Genomic DNA, 16,043 nt, shown 5'->3' on the forward strand with positions numbered 1-16,043 from the left:
AAAAAAAAAAAAAAAAAAAAAAAAAAAGAATCTACTATGTTGGAAAATCAGACCTAATATGCTGACCTCAAGGCTACCTTACCATTCCTCCTTGTCACTTTTTTGATAAGTTTGCATTCTTCCTAATCTGATCACTTCCCATATGCCTACTAAATGTCTAAATCAGCAAACCATTTCAGTCACTTCTCTGGTGGCCAACAGAAAAACTAATCATTTCAATGATTTTAATAAAATTCAACTACTTACTAAGTCATCACATAATTATAATGCATAAAACAAACTCTTCCTTAAAGACAAAGAAAAAATGATAAAATTTCACTCTATTCATTTTTAAGCTGCCAATTATTACATTTATTTTTAATTAGAAAATAAATCTAAGTTTGAAAAAAATTACTGTGCATGTTGAATTTCATTTACCTCATCAACAAAGATACACTAGGAGCTATGCCAAGTAGGAGAATTTTGAAAAGTATAACTCAAAGCAATGCTGGCTAGGAGCCAGGCTATGGGCCTTGGTCATACTTGCATTCACAGTACTGAATGATATCAGCAAAATGGTAAACTAAGAATCTCCAAACCTTTGTTTATTCACAGAAAAAATACTATGGATGGTTTAAATAACTTTATAGAGACTCTGAAAAACAGAAAAAAAGAGCAACCAAGTAAATTCTCATCAAGAAAAGTCATATTCAAAATTATTGTGTTTTACTCATTTAAAACATTATGGGACTTCCAGAAAGAGAAGAAAGGGACAGATAATTTATTTGAAAAAGTAATAGCCAAAAGCTTCCCAAGTTTGAGGAAAGACATACAAAGAAGCTCTATGAACCACAAGATAAAGCCAAAAAGACCCGTACTGAGACAAATTATAATCAAACTCTTAAAAGACAAATAGAATCTTAAAAGCAGCAAGAGAAAAGAGACTCATCATATACAAGCTATCGTCAATAAGATTATCAGTAAGTTTCTCAGCAGAAAGGTGGCAGGCCAGAAGGCACAGAGATGATATATTTAAGGTGCTAAAAGAAAAAGAAAAATACTTGTCAACTGAGAATTCTGTATTTGGCAAAACTGTCCTATTAAGATTAGGCAAAAAGAAATGCACCCCCAGGTAAACAAGCCAAGAGGCTACATTACTACTAGCCCTGCACTACAATCAGTGTTGAGGCAGCCCTTCAAAGTTGAAATAAAATGACAATAGACAGTAACTTGAACACATAGGAAAATATAAAGATCTCTGGTAAAGGCAAATACATGGACATTATAAAAACTAATGTTTTTATATAATTTTGGCTTGTAACTACACTATTTTTTATACAATTTAAAAGGCAAATTCATAAAAGTAATTATAAATCCATGTTGATAGGTATACAACATACATAAAGATTGTTTTTTGACATAAATAACATAACAAAGGGGGGAAGGAAAGTTGTAAAAAAGCAAAGTTGTAAAAAAGTGTGCAACTGAAGTTTAAGTTGGTATTAATTCAAAATAGATTGTTAGAACTTTGTACTGTTACATGTAACCTCCATGGTAACCACAAAGAAAATATCTACAAAAGGTGCACAAAAGGAAGTGAAAAGGAAATCAAAATGTGTCACTATGAAAATGAACTAAAACAAAGGAAAGTAATAATTGAGGAAATGAGAGACAAAAAAAAAAAAAAAACTGTAAGACAAAGAGAAAACGTCAAAATGGCAGAAGTTCCACTTCATCAGTAATTGCTTTAAATGTAAATGGATGTTTCTGTCCAATCAAAAAGCAGATATTGGTAGAACAGGGTTGGGGAGATGTGATACAATTATATGCTGTCTTTATAGATACTTTACAGATTCACTGTAGATCTCAGGATACCATAGTTTGAAAGTGGAAGAGTGGAAAGAGATATTCCACGCAAACAGTAACTGAAAGAGAGCAGGGTTGGCTATACTAATATCAGACAAAATAGACTCTAGGTTAAATTTAAATTAAAAACTGTTACAAGAGACAAAGCAAGACACTACATGTAAATAAAAGAATCAGTTCTATTAAGATATAATACTTATAAACATATGTACCAAATATCATATCTCCAAAATATATTAAGCAAGCATTGATAAAATTGGAGAGAACAAATAGACAGCTCTACAGTAATAGTAGGCAATGTCAATACCCCTCTCTCAATACTGGATGGAACCACCTGTCTTGAACAATACTGCAGACCAATTGGACCTAGCAGACACATACAGAACACTTCACCCAACAAGATTCCATTAGAATATATGTTTTTTTTCTTAAGTGAATATGGAACATTTTTCAGGAGAGACCATACGTTAGGCCACAAAACAAGTGTTAATAAATTTTAAAAGATTGAAATTATGCAGCGTCATTCCTAATTACTATGAAATAAAACTAAAAATATCAGAAGAAAAACTGGAAAATTCACAAACGTGTGGACATTAAATAACACACTTTTAAACAACCAATGGGCAAAATAAGAAAATTAGAAAATACCTTAGGACAAATGAAAACACAATTTGCAAAAACTAATGCTGTAAAAGCAGAACTAAGAGGGAAATTTATAGCTTTAAATACTTACATTTTAAAAGGATAAAAGATTTCAGTTCAACAATACAACTTTATGTTTTAAGGAAGTAGAAGAAGAATAATGATCTAAACCCAAAGCTAGCAGAAAAAATAAAATAATAAAAGATATGAGCAAAGATTACCATAATTCATTTGAGAATGTTGCCTAAAATACAGTAAAGACACTCAATATTATTTTCTTTTCTATTAGAAATTCAATAATATGCACTCTTAAAACACTTCTCCAGGAAATGAGATATTATTATAGACAAACTAACCTGAAATAGAAATAGTTGTTGGATTCTTCTGCTTGTTCCTAGAGTTGAGAATGAAAAAGGGTACATTCTTGTTGAGATTAGTTTCCAGAACTGTAGCCTCAATGGAGACTTGGCCTTTTCCATTCTCTGCAGAATATGGCTTTAAATTATGTCCTTAGAGTTCTCTCTAGCTTATCCCATGCTCTGGGTACCAGCCTTCATACTTACACCACACTGCATCACTGGCATCACTGCTCTTAATGAGAATGCGCGAACAATTTCCTAATTTCATGAAATAAGAAGTGGACAAACAGCTCAATTAAGAAATGAATATCTAAAATGGGTTTTGACTATAGTTTTAGTATTTTGAATAAGGTGAGCCAGATGGAAAGAATGTCCATCCCCTGTGCAACTTAGGTAGAAAAAATAATTCCGTTAATAATTTAATCAGAATAAATGATTGCTCTAAGGAATCAAATACACAGCAGGAAAAGATAAGAATAAGAAATCTTTAAGAACTAAGGTTCTTAAAACATAAGAATATATGATAGTAATGAGAAGCTGAGTCTAAGAATTTATAGTAATATCAGAAGTACACCAAAAGCTGATTGAATGGCACAGTTCTGATTTAAAGTCATTACGCTACCACGGAGCTCAAACTGTCAAAGTGGATTTATGAAAATTATACAGCTTACTTAATACTGAATTTTACTAATTGATGAAGAATATGAGCAAAAAGCAAGCAGAGAAACAGCAACACCCATCTTTGAAAAGGCCCAAAAGATCAGACATACTTCCAAAAATATCTGTTTTTGCACTGTAATGTACTTTGTGTCTGAGTAGGAGATTAATGTTACTGTATGTACCATGTACATGCCGTACATGTTAGCCCTAGGAGGCCATTTAAGTTTAGAGCTTCTTAGGTTTTACATTCCATTAGTTGTACAGGTAGGAAATTACTAACTTTAGCTCTCCAAGTTGTGCCCTGTACTTCACAAATTCCAGATTCATCTACAATAAGCAATGCAAAAAGCCTATTAAAAACATTCTTAGGTGAGAACTTCTTGGGTTATCTTCCTGCTTGTAAATACCATCAGAGTGTTTACACCCAGTGCAGTGCTGGGAGTGGCAATGGATTGAATCAAGCAAGATTCAGAAATATACAAATGATTCAATGGCCCTTTATATTCAACTCTCCAAACTTGAGTTTTATATACCATCTTCTCAAAGGAACAAAATAAAAAATTCAATCATATACAACAATTTTGTCTGTTATAAAGTTGAATGTTTGCCCCACACCTGGCCTGCCATCGTACATTAGGGGACCATGGATGATCAAAAGAATCCCTGTCCTGATGAGGTCACTGCTGATGCTCTTATTTATGCTAAACTGTGAACATTTGATGCACATGGGTTCATGATTCTTTACCAGCCATACCAATCATGTCTAGGACAGAAAAGGGGGAAGAAGATGGAGTGCATGCAACACCCTACCCCATTCTCTGCCATCATCTGACTCTGCACCTGCTCCATCTTCCCTTCAAGACCAATGGTAGGAGGGTGCTGCTTGTGGTAATCAGGTCACCAGGTTGCTGTTCCAGGGCCATATGCAGGGAGTACAACCAAAAGCACAGGCTTCCCTCTATCTTTTTGTTCCTGCCCAACTACCATGTCAATTCTTGCCCTGAAATTTGACCTATCCCTCTTTTCCAGTCCAAGTAACATGGTTTTTCTTACCTGCATGGCTTCATTGAAACCAAAACTAACATTTCCAAACACCTGTCTGTTAAAAGTAGAGATGAATTTTGTTTTTCAAATTTGAAAATGCTCATTAAAATAGAAAAATAATGTGTGCCAGCTGAGTAATACTCAGATGTCTCTGTACAAGAACCCTTCATCCATCTCTGCTTCGCAGTCCTCTTGGGTCTGGGAGCTGACCTCAGGCACAGCCAGGCAAGGAACACATGGCTCACTCTCAGTACAGGGGGTGGAAACCAGAATAGTCAAGACCAGTCTGGCAACATAGCAAGACCTTGTCTCTACAAAAAAATTTAAAAATCAGCCAGGCACAATAAGTGTGTGCTTGTGGTCCTAGCTACTCAGGAGGCTGAGGCAGGAAGATACCATGAGTTCGAGGCTCAAGTAAGCCATTAAATAATGGTACCACTGCACTCCAGCCTGGACAAAATAGCAAGACCCTGTCTCAAAAAAGGGGAGTATGTAATAATATATCTTCCCATTCCATATTTATCCACCCCTTACCCCTGAGAAATGACCATAATATCCTTGCAGAACTATTGTATGTATACATGAGCAAGTATGCACAAGCTATTTCTCTGTTTTACAGACATGGAAGCATTTCTTAAATAATATCGAACAACTTATTTTTTCTTAAACATGTTGGTAATTGTTCTATATCAGTATATGAAGACCTCCTTTGAAGAATTTTTTTACAATTTCTTATTATTAGGAATAGAACTTACATAATAGTGCATAATTATGTACTGTTTAAATTATAAGCACACATCTTTTACTGCCATACAGATTTTTTAAAATTACATATGTGAATAGCATCTCAATAAAGCAGACATTTAAAAAATAAATGAATGAAAGAAAGGAAAAGAAATAGGACCCTTCCGCAGCACAGAAAACTCTCTCGTTCCCTACAAAAGCTAGAGTTTAAAACCAGCCTGACTATTGGGTGTATGTTTGGGTTTTTTGTTTGTTTGTTTGTTTGTTTGTTTGTTTGTTTTTGAGATGGAGTCTCTCTGTCGCCCAGGCTGGAGTGCAGTGGTGCCATCTCGGCTCACTGCAAGTTCTGCCTCCCAGGTTCACGCCATTCTCCTGCCTTAGCCTCCCGAGTAGCTGGGACTACAGATGTGCACCACCATGCCTGGCTAATTTTTTAAATATATTTTTAGTAGACACGGGGTTTCACCGTGTTAGCCACGATGGTCTCGATCTCCTGACCTCGTGATCCGCCTGCCTCGGGCTCCCAAAGTGCTGGGATTACAGGCGTGAGCCACCGTGCCCAGCCTATTTTGGGTTTTTAATGAATGCTTTTACCATCTATACAGGCATCTCTCTGAAACATTATTTACTATATATTTGGCTTACCATTGCTTTATCTGACTTGGGACTTGAGGGGTAGGTTTTCTGGCATAGTTTCTGTATCCTGATCTAGTATGTCACTTATAAAATATATATGTGACCAGGTGTGGTGGCTCATGCCTGTAATTCCAGTACTTTGTGAGGCCAAGGCGGGCGGATCACAAGGTCAAGAAATCGAGATCATCCTGGCCAACATGGTGAAACCCCGTCTCTACTAAAAATACAAAAATTAGCTGGGCGTGGTGATGGGCACCTGTAGCCCCAGCTACTTGGGAGGCTGAGGCAAGGGAATTGCTTGAATCCGGGAGGCAGAGGTTGCAGTGAGCCGAGATCGCACCACTGCACTCCAGCCTGGCGACAGAGCAAGACTCCGTCTCTAAAAAAAAGAAAAAATATATATATATACATATACACACATATATATGGTTAGAATTTTAAAATCCAGCCTGATGATCATTTTACTTTTAACTAAAACATTTAGTCCAATTACAATGAATACAATTATTGACATTTTCAGTTTATATGTAACATTTTATTCTGTGCTATGTATTTTTTTGTCTTCCTTTGGATTGAGTGTATTTTTGTTATACTATTGTTTTTCTTGTCACTTGCAAGTTATTTGCACAGTTTATATTCCTTCTTTAGTTATTTAAAGATATTAGGCATTATTTATAAACCATAAGATATTAGGCATCACTTATAAACCATAGTTTAAACTTAATCAATGTCTTTACTCATGCTCTGGATAAAACAAGAACTTAGAACCTTTAACATGGTTACTATTTTTTCTGTTTTAGAGATTTTGTTGTAGATTTCAATTGTATGTTTGTAAGCCCAGAAGTCTTTATTATTACTGATAAACTCCATCTTGAGATTCAAGCAACCTGCCTCTCCATTTGCCTGTTCAAACCTGGAGAGGGCTCCTCCCGACCGTTGCTTGCCTTGAGGTTATACCTTGGGGTTAACATTTTGTCTTGGTGGTCTCCCTGCACCCTGTCCACATCTTTGAATATACCCTTATTGTTATTATTATTATTATGAGACGGAGTCTCACTCTGCACTCTGTCCCCCAAGCTGGAGTGCAGGGGCACATTCTCGACTTACTGCAACCTCTGCCTCCCTGGTTCAAGCGATCCTCCTGCCTCAGCCACCCAATTAGCTGGGATTACAGGAACCCGCCACCACACCCGGCTAATTTTTGTATTTTTAGTAGAGACGGTATTTCACCATGTTGCCCAGGCTGGTCTTGAACTCCTGACCTCAAGTGATCCACCCACCTCGGCCTCCCAAAGTGCTGGGATTACAGGCATGAGACTGTGTGAATGATGTGTGCTCCAGGGAAAGTCACANGTCTCACTCTGCCGCCCAGGCTGGAGTGCAGTGGCCGGATCTCAGCTCACTGCAAGCTCTGCCTCCCGGGTTCATGCCATTCTCCTGCCTCAGCCTCCCAAGTAGCTGGGACTACAGGCGCCTGCCACGTCGCCCGGCTAGTTTTTTGTATTTTTAGTAGAGACGGGGTTTCACCATGTTAGCCAGGATGGTCTCGATCTCCTGACCTCGTGATCCACCCGTCTCAGCCTCCCAAAGTGCTGGGATTACAGGCTTGAGCCACCGCGCCCGGCCATACCCTTATTATTAAAGTCTTCTTAAACGACTCAGTTTGAGAGTGCTAGGACCCTGATGATACAATCTTATACCCATTTTAAGACACTGATCATTTTTAGCACCTAGTGGAGCGTTCTGTGAAGGGAAAAGACCTTTGAAGCAAGCAGCCTTGCCTGGGAATCTTGGCCCCAACACCCAAAAGGTCTCAAAGAACAACACAACCACCCTCTCTACATGCCCCCTAAAATTGTAAGATACCCTTCTGCACCAGGTGTGTTTCACTAAGTCCAGTGACATAAAGGAGAAAAGGAAGCAATAGGATCCAATGTTTAATGAGGACAGGAATTAGTGTTCACAAACCTGTTCCTTCTGGGGATTTTCCAGGACATTTTCTCTGATCTGCAGTAGCTACACTTCTGGGAGGGCACCTGTGCTGAGGTCCATGTCCAGCTTGGTCCAGACAACGTAGAACTTTCCCATGTCCTCAATGGTTTTGGCAAGCATCACATGATTTATGCTGAATTGTGCAGATGCAACCATGATGAAGTCATACTGGTTGAACTGCATTTCCATGAGGTAGTTCTCCAGGGTTTTGGTGGCAAACCCTGTGCCAGGCAGGTCCCACAGCACCACATTTGGAAAGTGGGAAGAGAAATAGTGGGCACATCTTTGGGTAGCTTTTACCAGCCCAGTAGGAGGTGAGGCCTTCCCCTCGTGTCCTGTGTTTCAAAGGGCACTGATGAAGATGTTCGTCCCATTGCCAGAGTCCCTGCCATAGCAATGTTGACTGGTGTCCTGGACACTATCTTCAGAGTCTCCTTGATGGCAGAGGCCACCTCTGGCAAGTTCCCACCTCCTAAGGCTTTCTCAACATTCGTGGCCTCCGTCTTTGATAAAATACCCCAATGCTGGCCGGGTGCAGTGGCTCCTGCCTATAATCCCAGGACTTTGGGAAGCCGAGGCGAGCGGACCACGAGGTCAGGAGATTGAGACCATCCTGGCCAACATGGTGAAACCCTGTCTCTACTAAAATACAAAAAATTAGCCTGGTGTGGTGGTGGGCACCTGTAGTCCCAGCTAATTGGGAGGCTGAGGCAGGGGAATCACTTGAACCTGGGAGGCAGAGGTAGCAGTGAGCTGGGATCGCGCCACTGCACTCCAGCCTGGTGACAGAACGAGACTCTGTCTCCAAACAAACAAACAAAAAACTCAATGCTTATGGTGTGGCAAAAAGGGTTTAGGATGCAGCTAATGAGTGTGAGGGGCACGTGGGAACTCTGTCGTATCGGTGGGCACTGGAGTAAGCTGTGGAAGTAGAAGAGCAGGTGAGTTAGAATGGACAGGGTGCACATGAATCATCTGAGTTTTAGCATCCCCAGCCCTCAACAAAGACTGCAGCAAAGACATCTGGATTAAAAACAATCAAAAAACACTCATTCAAGCAATGTGCACATTCCTTCAGGGAGCAAGAAAGGTAGGGCCCTTGAGGAACCCTCTGAGGCTGGTTGTGCCTCCAACAGTCAGCCTCCAAAGCAGGAATGTGGTCATGAGACGGCTTGAATAGCAGGGAATGAACCAAGTCTCCTGAAAAGCCCAAGAGTTTTCTGTCTTTTCCTCTTTTACTCTACCCTAACTTAGGTCTGCTCCTTCACAAGTTTCAGTTCACAACCAAGGCCAGACAAGTAAAAGAGACCTATAGATTTCTCTGCTGAAGATGGCGCCAGAGGACATAAAACATCCAATTCCCATTGCTTACTTGAAGCTGTGGTTGGTCTCAAACACTTGCCTCGTCGGCCAGGGGAGCACACGTGCAGAGCAGTCTGAAATGCTGCGGTATATACAAAGTAAGCCAGCAGCCTTTGACCCCCCGAGTTTTCCTTAGGATTCTCACGTTGGGCCCAACTGAAGTGAGGGAGAGGAGAGAGTATACTCAAATGCTCTGCTCTTCTTCGAGGCAGTGATTAGAGAATTGATTATCACTGCGTTTGCCAAACCTGGCTCTTGCAGGTTCCCCACGGGGCCAGGTATTTGAGACTGATTAAAAGAAGGTGATGTGATTCTCTACTCCTAGCATGGCCTGGCAGGTCTGTTTCACATACTCACTGTGAACACACACAACCCTCTGCACAGAGCCTCTCACACCTGGTGTGCACACTCACCCATGCCCAGCCATGTTCACTTACCCCACACACTCGCACTCACACCGTCTCACTCACCCTCAGCATGCACACATACACTCGCTCGCACTCTGTGCACAGGCTCACACATATTCACACTGACACACGTTCACACACCCTAACATACTTAAGCTGACATATGTAAACATAAATACATTCATCCCTGTTGCACACACTCACGCTTGCTCACTCAGGCTGCAACATGTTTACTTACCCCACACACAAACACACATTCACTCGTGGTGCCAGGTTCACACAAACTTATGTTTGGTGCACACACGCTCACACACTCTGTGCATGTATATACACACTCATGTAGGCTGACACATGTTCACTCACCTATCCTCACTCATGCTTGGTGTGCCCAGTGCCCACACATTCTCTCACATGACACATGTTTGTACACTCATGCACACACAGAATCTTGCCTCCTGAGTGCCCAGGACAATGGATTTGTCCAAGTCTGTGGCCCTTTTAGAGGGCCCAGGAAACAGAGAACTGGCTCCAGCTGTCCATCTATGAAATATAAGGAAAGGCCCTAATGGAGGAGATGAATGAGAGAGGCCCTGTTCTCTGGAATGTATGTGAGTCTTCAACTTCTCGGTGCCTCACTTGCCTTGGGAAGATTTTACAACCCACCATATGGCGAGAGCAGCAACTGATCATTGACTTCCTCATGCCAGACTTCATCTGTGGCTGCTATATAAAGTTTATTCATTGTAACATTAATTATTTAATAACTAGTTTCTTCTCATCAAATGCTACTTAGATATGGTTGCTTTTAGTTAGTCCACAAAGAGGAAGAGGTAACCTGTGGAATCTGGAGGGAAGGGGGCAGGGTAGTTACCAGGTTCAAATGTAGTCCCTCAGCAGTCTAGCAGGAAAATGGAGTGGGGAGGTCTGGCCTTCGGAGTTTTGCCCACATGTCTCTGCATGGATGGCTGGCAGGCTGGTTAAGGTGAGGAATCGAGCACTCTCCTTCCCCACAACATTATACTTGATAGATGCACAAGGGAGTGGAACAGCAGCACATGCAGGGCCAGGGATGGGCTTGGGCCTGTGGCAGGGCCATTTTCTAACCCAAGTAGTCCCAGAAAGTATTGCTTCATCAGGTATGAAATGATTGTCATCATATTAATACATACACAGGTCTTGGCATTAACCATTAAACATTTCCACTAGAATATTTACCATTGTACTCTTTGTGCCCAGCAGGCGTTTAACGTATTTTTGTTTGATTAATAAAACACAGTACACTTTGTGTGTTATTAACTTACTAACGGACAGATAAATTAACTTCCTTTTCTAAACTGTCCCTGCTGAGCACGGGGCCTACTAATATACATCTGATTTTTCAAGCACACTCTGCTTGGGTACGACACAGGCCAGTGCAGGGTACTGACTGTCCATGGTGAGTGTGGGAGGTCAACAGAAAACCCTATAGTTTTCCAGGCTTTTTCTGTGACCGTGTCTGTGAAGCGAGCCAGCATCTTCAAATCTGTCTGCTTACCTGTCCACCAGTGCTGAGCCCCAAGGAAAACAGCCTTAGCCCCTGCAGCCCCAGCTCAACTCTCCCACCCCCAGGCCTTGATCATATGATCCACTTCTTCTGGGCCCATATGAAGGCTCACCAGCTGCACACTGGACACAATTGAGCCCAAAATAATTATTTGTACAACTGAGATACTTTATATCAGTTACACCAGGACTCTTCTGTGTTGTGTCTGCCCAGGCCCCTGTGCCACTGCCAGGCCAGTGAGGGCATGGTTTCCTCTGTATGAGGTTGCAGTGTCTTCCAGGTGTTGTTAGTGGGTCTATGTGTTTGTGTGCATGAGCCTCCAGGAGCACGGACCTGGAAGTTTAGAAGAGGTCATCAGAATTCAGCCTGGGTTGCAATTGCTCCAAGCTCAGCTCTTTGAATATCTTGCCCAGATACATTGCCAGATACCTTCCTCCAGACAGGAGAAGAGGAGTCCTTTTGGAAGAGGAGGAAGAGGCCCTTCTAAAGGGAGTCATGGGACCAGGTTCAATTACAGAGTGGCAGCCATACAAAAAAAAAAAAAAAGAACCAGACCCTAGAAGGAGCATATTCCTAAATTTACTAAGTGAGCACATAGGAACCAAGTACACATGCACACAAATACATGCACACAGGTGAATGCAAGGTATTACAGAACAATTTGCCTTAAATACACTCTATAACTCCTATTCCATTCTATGAATGTTTTTTCATCTGTTTGTTTTTTAATGCTGGTCATAATCCAATGAATTAATTTCACGAGTAAAATACGCAGAATGAAAAACACAGATTAATGGATTTCCCATGTAAGGTTATATATAGTTAATTCCATACCAATTATCTTGATCCCCAAACAAAGGTACTTACAGCAAAGTAAGACTGGCCTTAGCACAGATGTGGAGGCTGGTGCATCAGAGAATTCCATGAGCCCGGAAACCAATGTGGATCAAATCCCAGGCTTTTGCTCTGTTTGATCACTATCAGAAAAGGCTGACGGAAAAATCAATGTGATGATTCATGTAGAATAATGAAACTGGATCCCCAGCTCTCACCTTACACAAAAATAAACTCAACTGGGTGCGGTGGCTCATGCCTGTAATCCCAGCACTTTGGGAGGCTGAGGCGGGTGGGTCACGAGGCCAAGAGATCGAGACCATCCTGGCCAACATGGTGAAAACCCGTCTCCACTAAAACTACAAAAATTATACATATGTGACAAACCTGCACATCGTGCACATGTACCCTAGAACTTTAAGTATAATAATAAATAATTAAAATTAGCCAGGCGTGGTGGTGTGCACCTGTAGTCCCAGCTACTCAGGAGGCTGAGTCAGGAGAATTGCTTGAATCCGGGAGGCGAAGGTTGCAGTGAGCCGAGATCATGCCACTGCACTCCAGCCTGGTGACACAGCAAGACTCCATCTCAAAAATAAAAATAATAATAATAATTTAAAATAAACTCAAGATGGATCAAAGACTGAAATCTAACTTGAAACCATAAAATTCTAGAAGATAACATTTGAAAATTCTTCTAGACATTAACATAGGCAAAGAATTCATAGCTAAGATCCCAAAGCAAATGCAGCAAAAACAAAAATAAATAAATGGAACCTATTAAACGAAAAAGCTTCTGCACAGCAAAAGAAATAATCAGCAGAGTAAACAGACAATCCACAGAGTGGGAGAAAATCTTTGCAAACTATGCATCTGACAAAGGACCAATACCAGAATCTACAAGGAACTCATACAAATCAGCAAGAAAACAAATGAATAATCCCATCAAAAAGTGGGGCAGAGGACATGAATAGACAATTCTCAAAAGAAGATAGACAAATGGTCAACAAACATGAAAAAACATGCTCAACATCCCTAATAATCAGGGAAATGCAAAGTAAAAACACAGTGAGATACCACCTTACTCCTGTAAGAATGGCCATAATTTAAAAATTAAAAAATGACAGATGTTGGCATGCAGGTGGTGAAAAGGAACACTTTTATACTGCTGGCGGGAATGTAAACTAGTACAATCATTATGGAAAACAGTATGGAGATGACTGAAAGAACTAAAAGTAGATCTACCATTTGACCCAGCAATCCCACTACTGGGTGTCTACCCAGAGGAAAAGAAGTCATTATATGAAAAAGACACTTGCACATGCATGTTTATACTAGCAGAGACCTTGGGCATCTGCTTCACCTCTCAGAGAATCTCATTTCCTTCTGTTTTAAACAGGGACCATAATAAAAGCCCCCAGGGTGTTTAAAGTAAGTGAAGAGATGCCCCAGTACAAGGGCTCTATAAGACTGGTAAGATGATTGTGTGTCTGCTTTCTGGAGATTTACAGAACTAAGAAGTTGCAAAACCACTTATGCAGCTATGAGATTGTGAGGTTGGCTTTGCCCCCTTTACTCCTTGCCGGGGTCAGAACAGGACAACTGTCAGATTGAGGAGGCAGAAAGGGCATGTGGATGTGCCTTCACCAAAGGCCAACAGTAAGGGCCAGAGGGAAGAGCCCAGTGTGCAGAACACAGTCAACAGGACCTCAGTTGAAAGATAATGGGGCCCACCTGTTGCAGAGACTGAGGAGGTGAGAGGAAAACTTGCAGATTAGGGCTTTGCCTATCTCAAAGATCCAAAAAGGAATATCAGAGAGGGTCCCTCATGGTCCCTCATACTAGAGGATAGGAAGTAACATTCACCACCTCCCAGAGACCATTAAGGCCAGATTGCAACCATATCACAAGCGAGACGTGTCCTGACTTTCACCACTGCCTCTCCTCTCCCCACCTCTCTACCCTTCAGCACCCTCCCCACTCCCACACAGACACCTTGTAAGGGTCTCAAACATCAGACGCTCATAGCATAGGAGGTAGGAGAAAGAAAAGACCAGAAGCTGACTCTTTTCTTGTCCCTACTGCTGATTTCTCATTCCAAGGTGGGACTGAGCTGGGGCGAGGGAGATTTAAGTTCAACAAGGGTCTAGGGCTTGTTTATTAGAATGTCTGGACTTCTGATTACCTGAGTGTGACCGGGAGAAAGTATATTCCCTGAGCATGGCCAGAGAATTAACAAACCTGTGTGGTATTCCAGCCAATCCTTGGGGATTATCATGTGTCCCTTTTGGAGCTGTGATGCGGGGGGCAGTGATGTGAAGGCATCAAGTCGCTTTCAGTGATTCCGGAGCAGATTCCTTAATTCTATCTCACTCTACCCCTAGGACCCAAAGGCCAGGTCTCCCTCAGTGGAGCATAGGCAGAGAAGAGATTTCAGACTCACCAGTACTCGTTGTGGAGGAAGAAGACCCCAGGGGCTGAGCAGGGAAGGGAAGGAGGAGGCTCTCACTGGCCTTTGCACTGACCCCAGAAATCCTGGTCTGTCATCCCAAATCCAACTCTGCTGACTGAAGACTTGTCCGCTCCTCTCAGTCACTGAGAGCCCTAGTTTTGGCCCCAATGGTTTCTCACCATCCCGTCTCTCACTGAGCCATCCACACCGGGCAGCCTGAGTACTGGACAGAGAGCCTTTCACTCTCCTATCCTTGGAAATACTGGTTTTGTCGGGAAGAAGAAAAAGCATAATCTGATTTCACTTTTCTTTTCATATATGGAGCTTTCAAGAAAAGTCAGAGTCTTACATTTCAGCCAGAGCGTAAATATCAGCACTCTCTTACTTTTTAACAGGCAAATTAGGCATTTCTGTTCCAAATACTCTGGCTGGTTTGAACAAAATTCAGATGGGAATCTCAGTCTTAAAATGAGAGATTTGGAGTTCACTATCTCTGCTTTGGGCCTCAGGTTCTTTGGATGTTAATCATCAGTGATACCCCTCAGGGCTGTGGGTGCCACACTAGGAAAGCTTCTGGTGCCCTAGTATGCAAAGAGCCCCATGTAGCTTTCACCCATAATGGGGGCTCCTATATCTCTTGCCATTACAGCCCAGCCCCACTCAGCCACAGCAAGGTAGGTGCCAAAGGATTTTGTCAGCACGTCTTACCTCCTTGTTGTGGCAACAGTTAACAGTTTCCAAAACCGAAAAAATGTACATCCATCAGATGTGACTTTCTTGGAAAGACAGTAGGAGCAGAGGGTACTGAGCCAAGTGCAGCCAGTTAAGTAAAAGGCAGCAAGAAAAGATGCGTTTAGTGAGGAATTTGCGAGTGAGGGAAGAGATAGTAGGTGTTTTTCTGATGGTTAGTCCCTGGGTGTGGGAGGCTGCAGATGGAGGGGATCATGGGTGTCTGATAGAAGAGAAAGTGTCCTGCAAACGGGCTGAGGTCCCAGGTCCTCCTCAGTCAGTGTCTGGAGCTTTTCCTCCATTATATCTGAGATTCATTATCTTAAAGTTATTTTCATTTCATTCAGGCTTTATGAAGTTGAAGTAGATAATGTATGTGTAAGCACTCAAGAAATCCTGAAGAATTTTGTTATTTAAATTCCCATTACTATTCCATTGTTCTAGCTGATGTTCATCCAAGAATGTAGAATAAAGTATTCCTTATCCAACTCACGTAGAGACTAGGTAGTAGGCAGGGGTACAGGGGCATGCCTGCTGTGTATCTAGGTCCCTGACAGAAGGGACATGGAGGAAGGAATGACCAGGAACAAGGGTTACTTTCCATCTGTTGTAGGCTGGTTCTCTTTCATCCTAGCTCTTCTCAGTCTTTGCCTCTTTTGAACTCTTCATCTCTGCATGCTGCTGACTTTAGCTGGGTATCAATGGTTAATATTCAATATATTTATCCATCAGAGATGTGGACCTAAGTGCATAATGACCTCCCCATCATTGACACCAGGAGCTTGCTGGCACCT

The 16,043-nt window shown here is 41.6% G+C and overlaps 1 protein-coding gene across 1 annotated transcript; it reads right to left on the bottom strand.

The window, feature by feature from the left end:
• Nucleotides 1-7,883: 7,883 nt before the first annotated feature.
• IRGM (immunity related GTPase M) lies at nt 7,884-14,811 on the bottom strand. The gene is given in 3 exon segments (XM_017875848.1): nt 7,884-8,308; nt 8,311-8,425; nt 14,512-14,811. Coding segments are annotated over 3 exon segments (840 nt in total).
• Nucleotides 14,812-16,043: the final 1,232 nt, after the last annotated feature.

Source organism: Rhinopithecus bieti, unplaced genomic scaffold, assembly GCF_001698545.2.
Source record: "Rhinopithecus bieti isolate Rb0 unplaced genomic scaffold, ASM169854v2 scaffold_7673, whole genome shotgun sequence".
Classification (NCBI taxonomy): domain Eukaryota; kingdom Metazoa; phylum Chordata; class Mammalia; order Primates; family Cercopithecidae; genus Rhinopithecus; species Rhinopithecus bieti.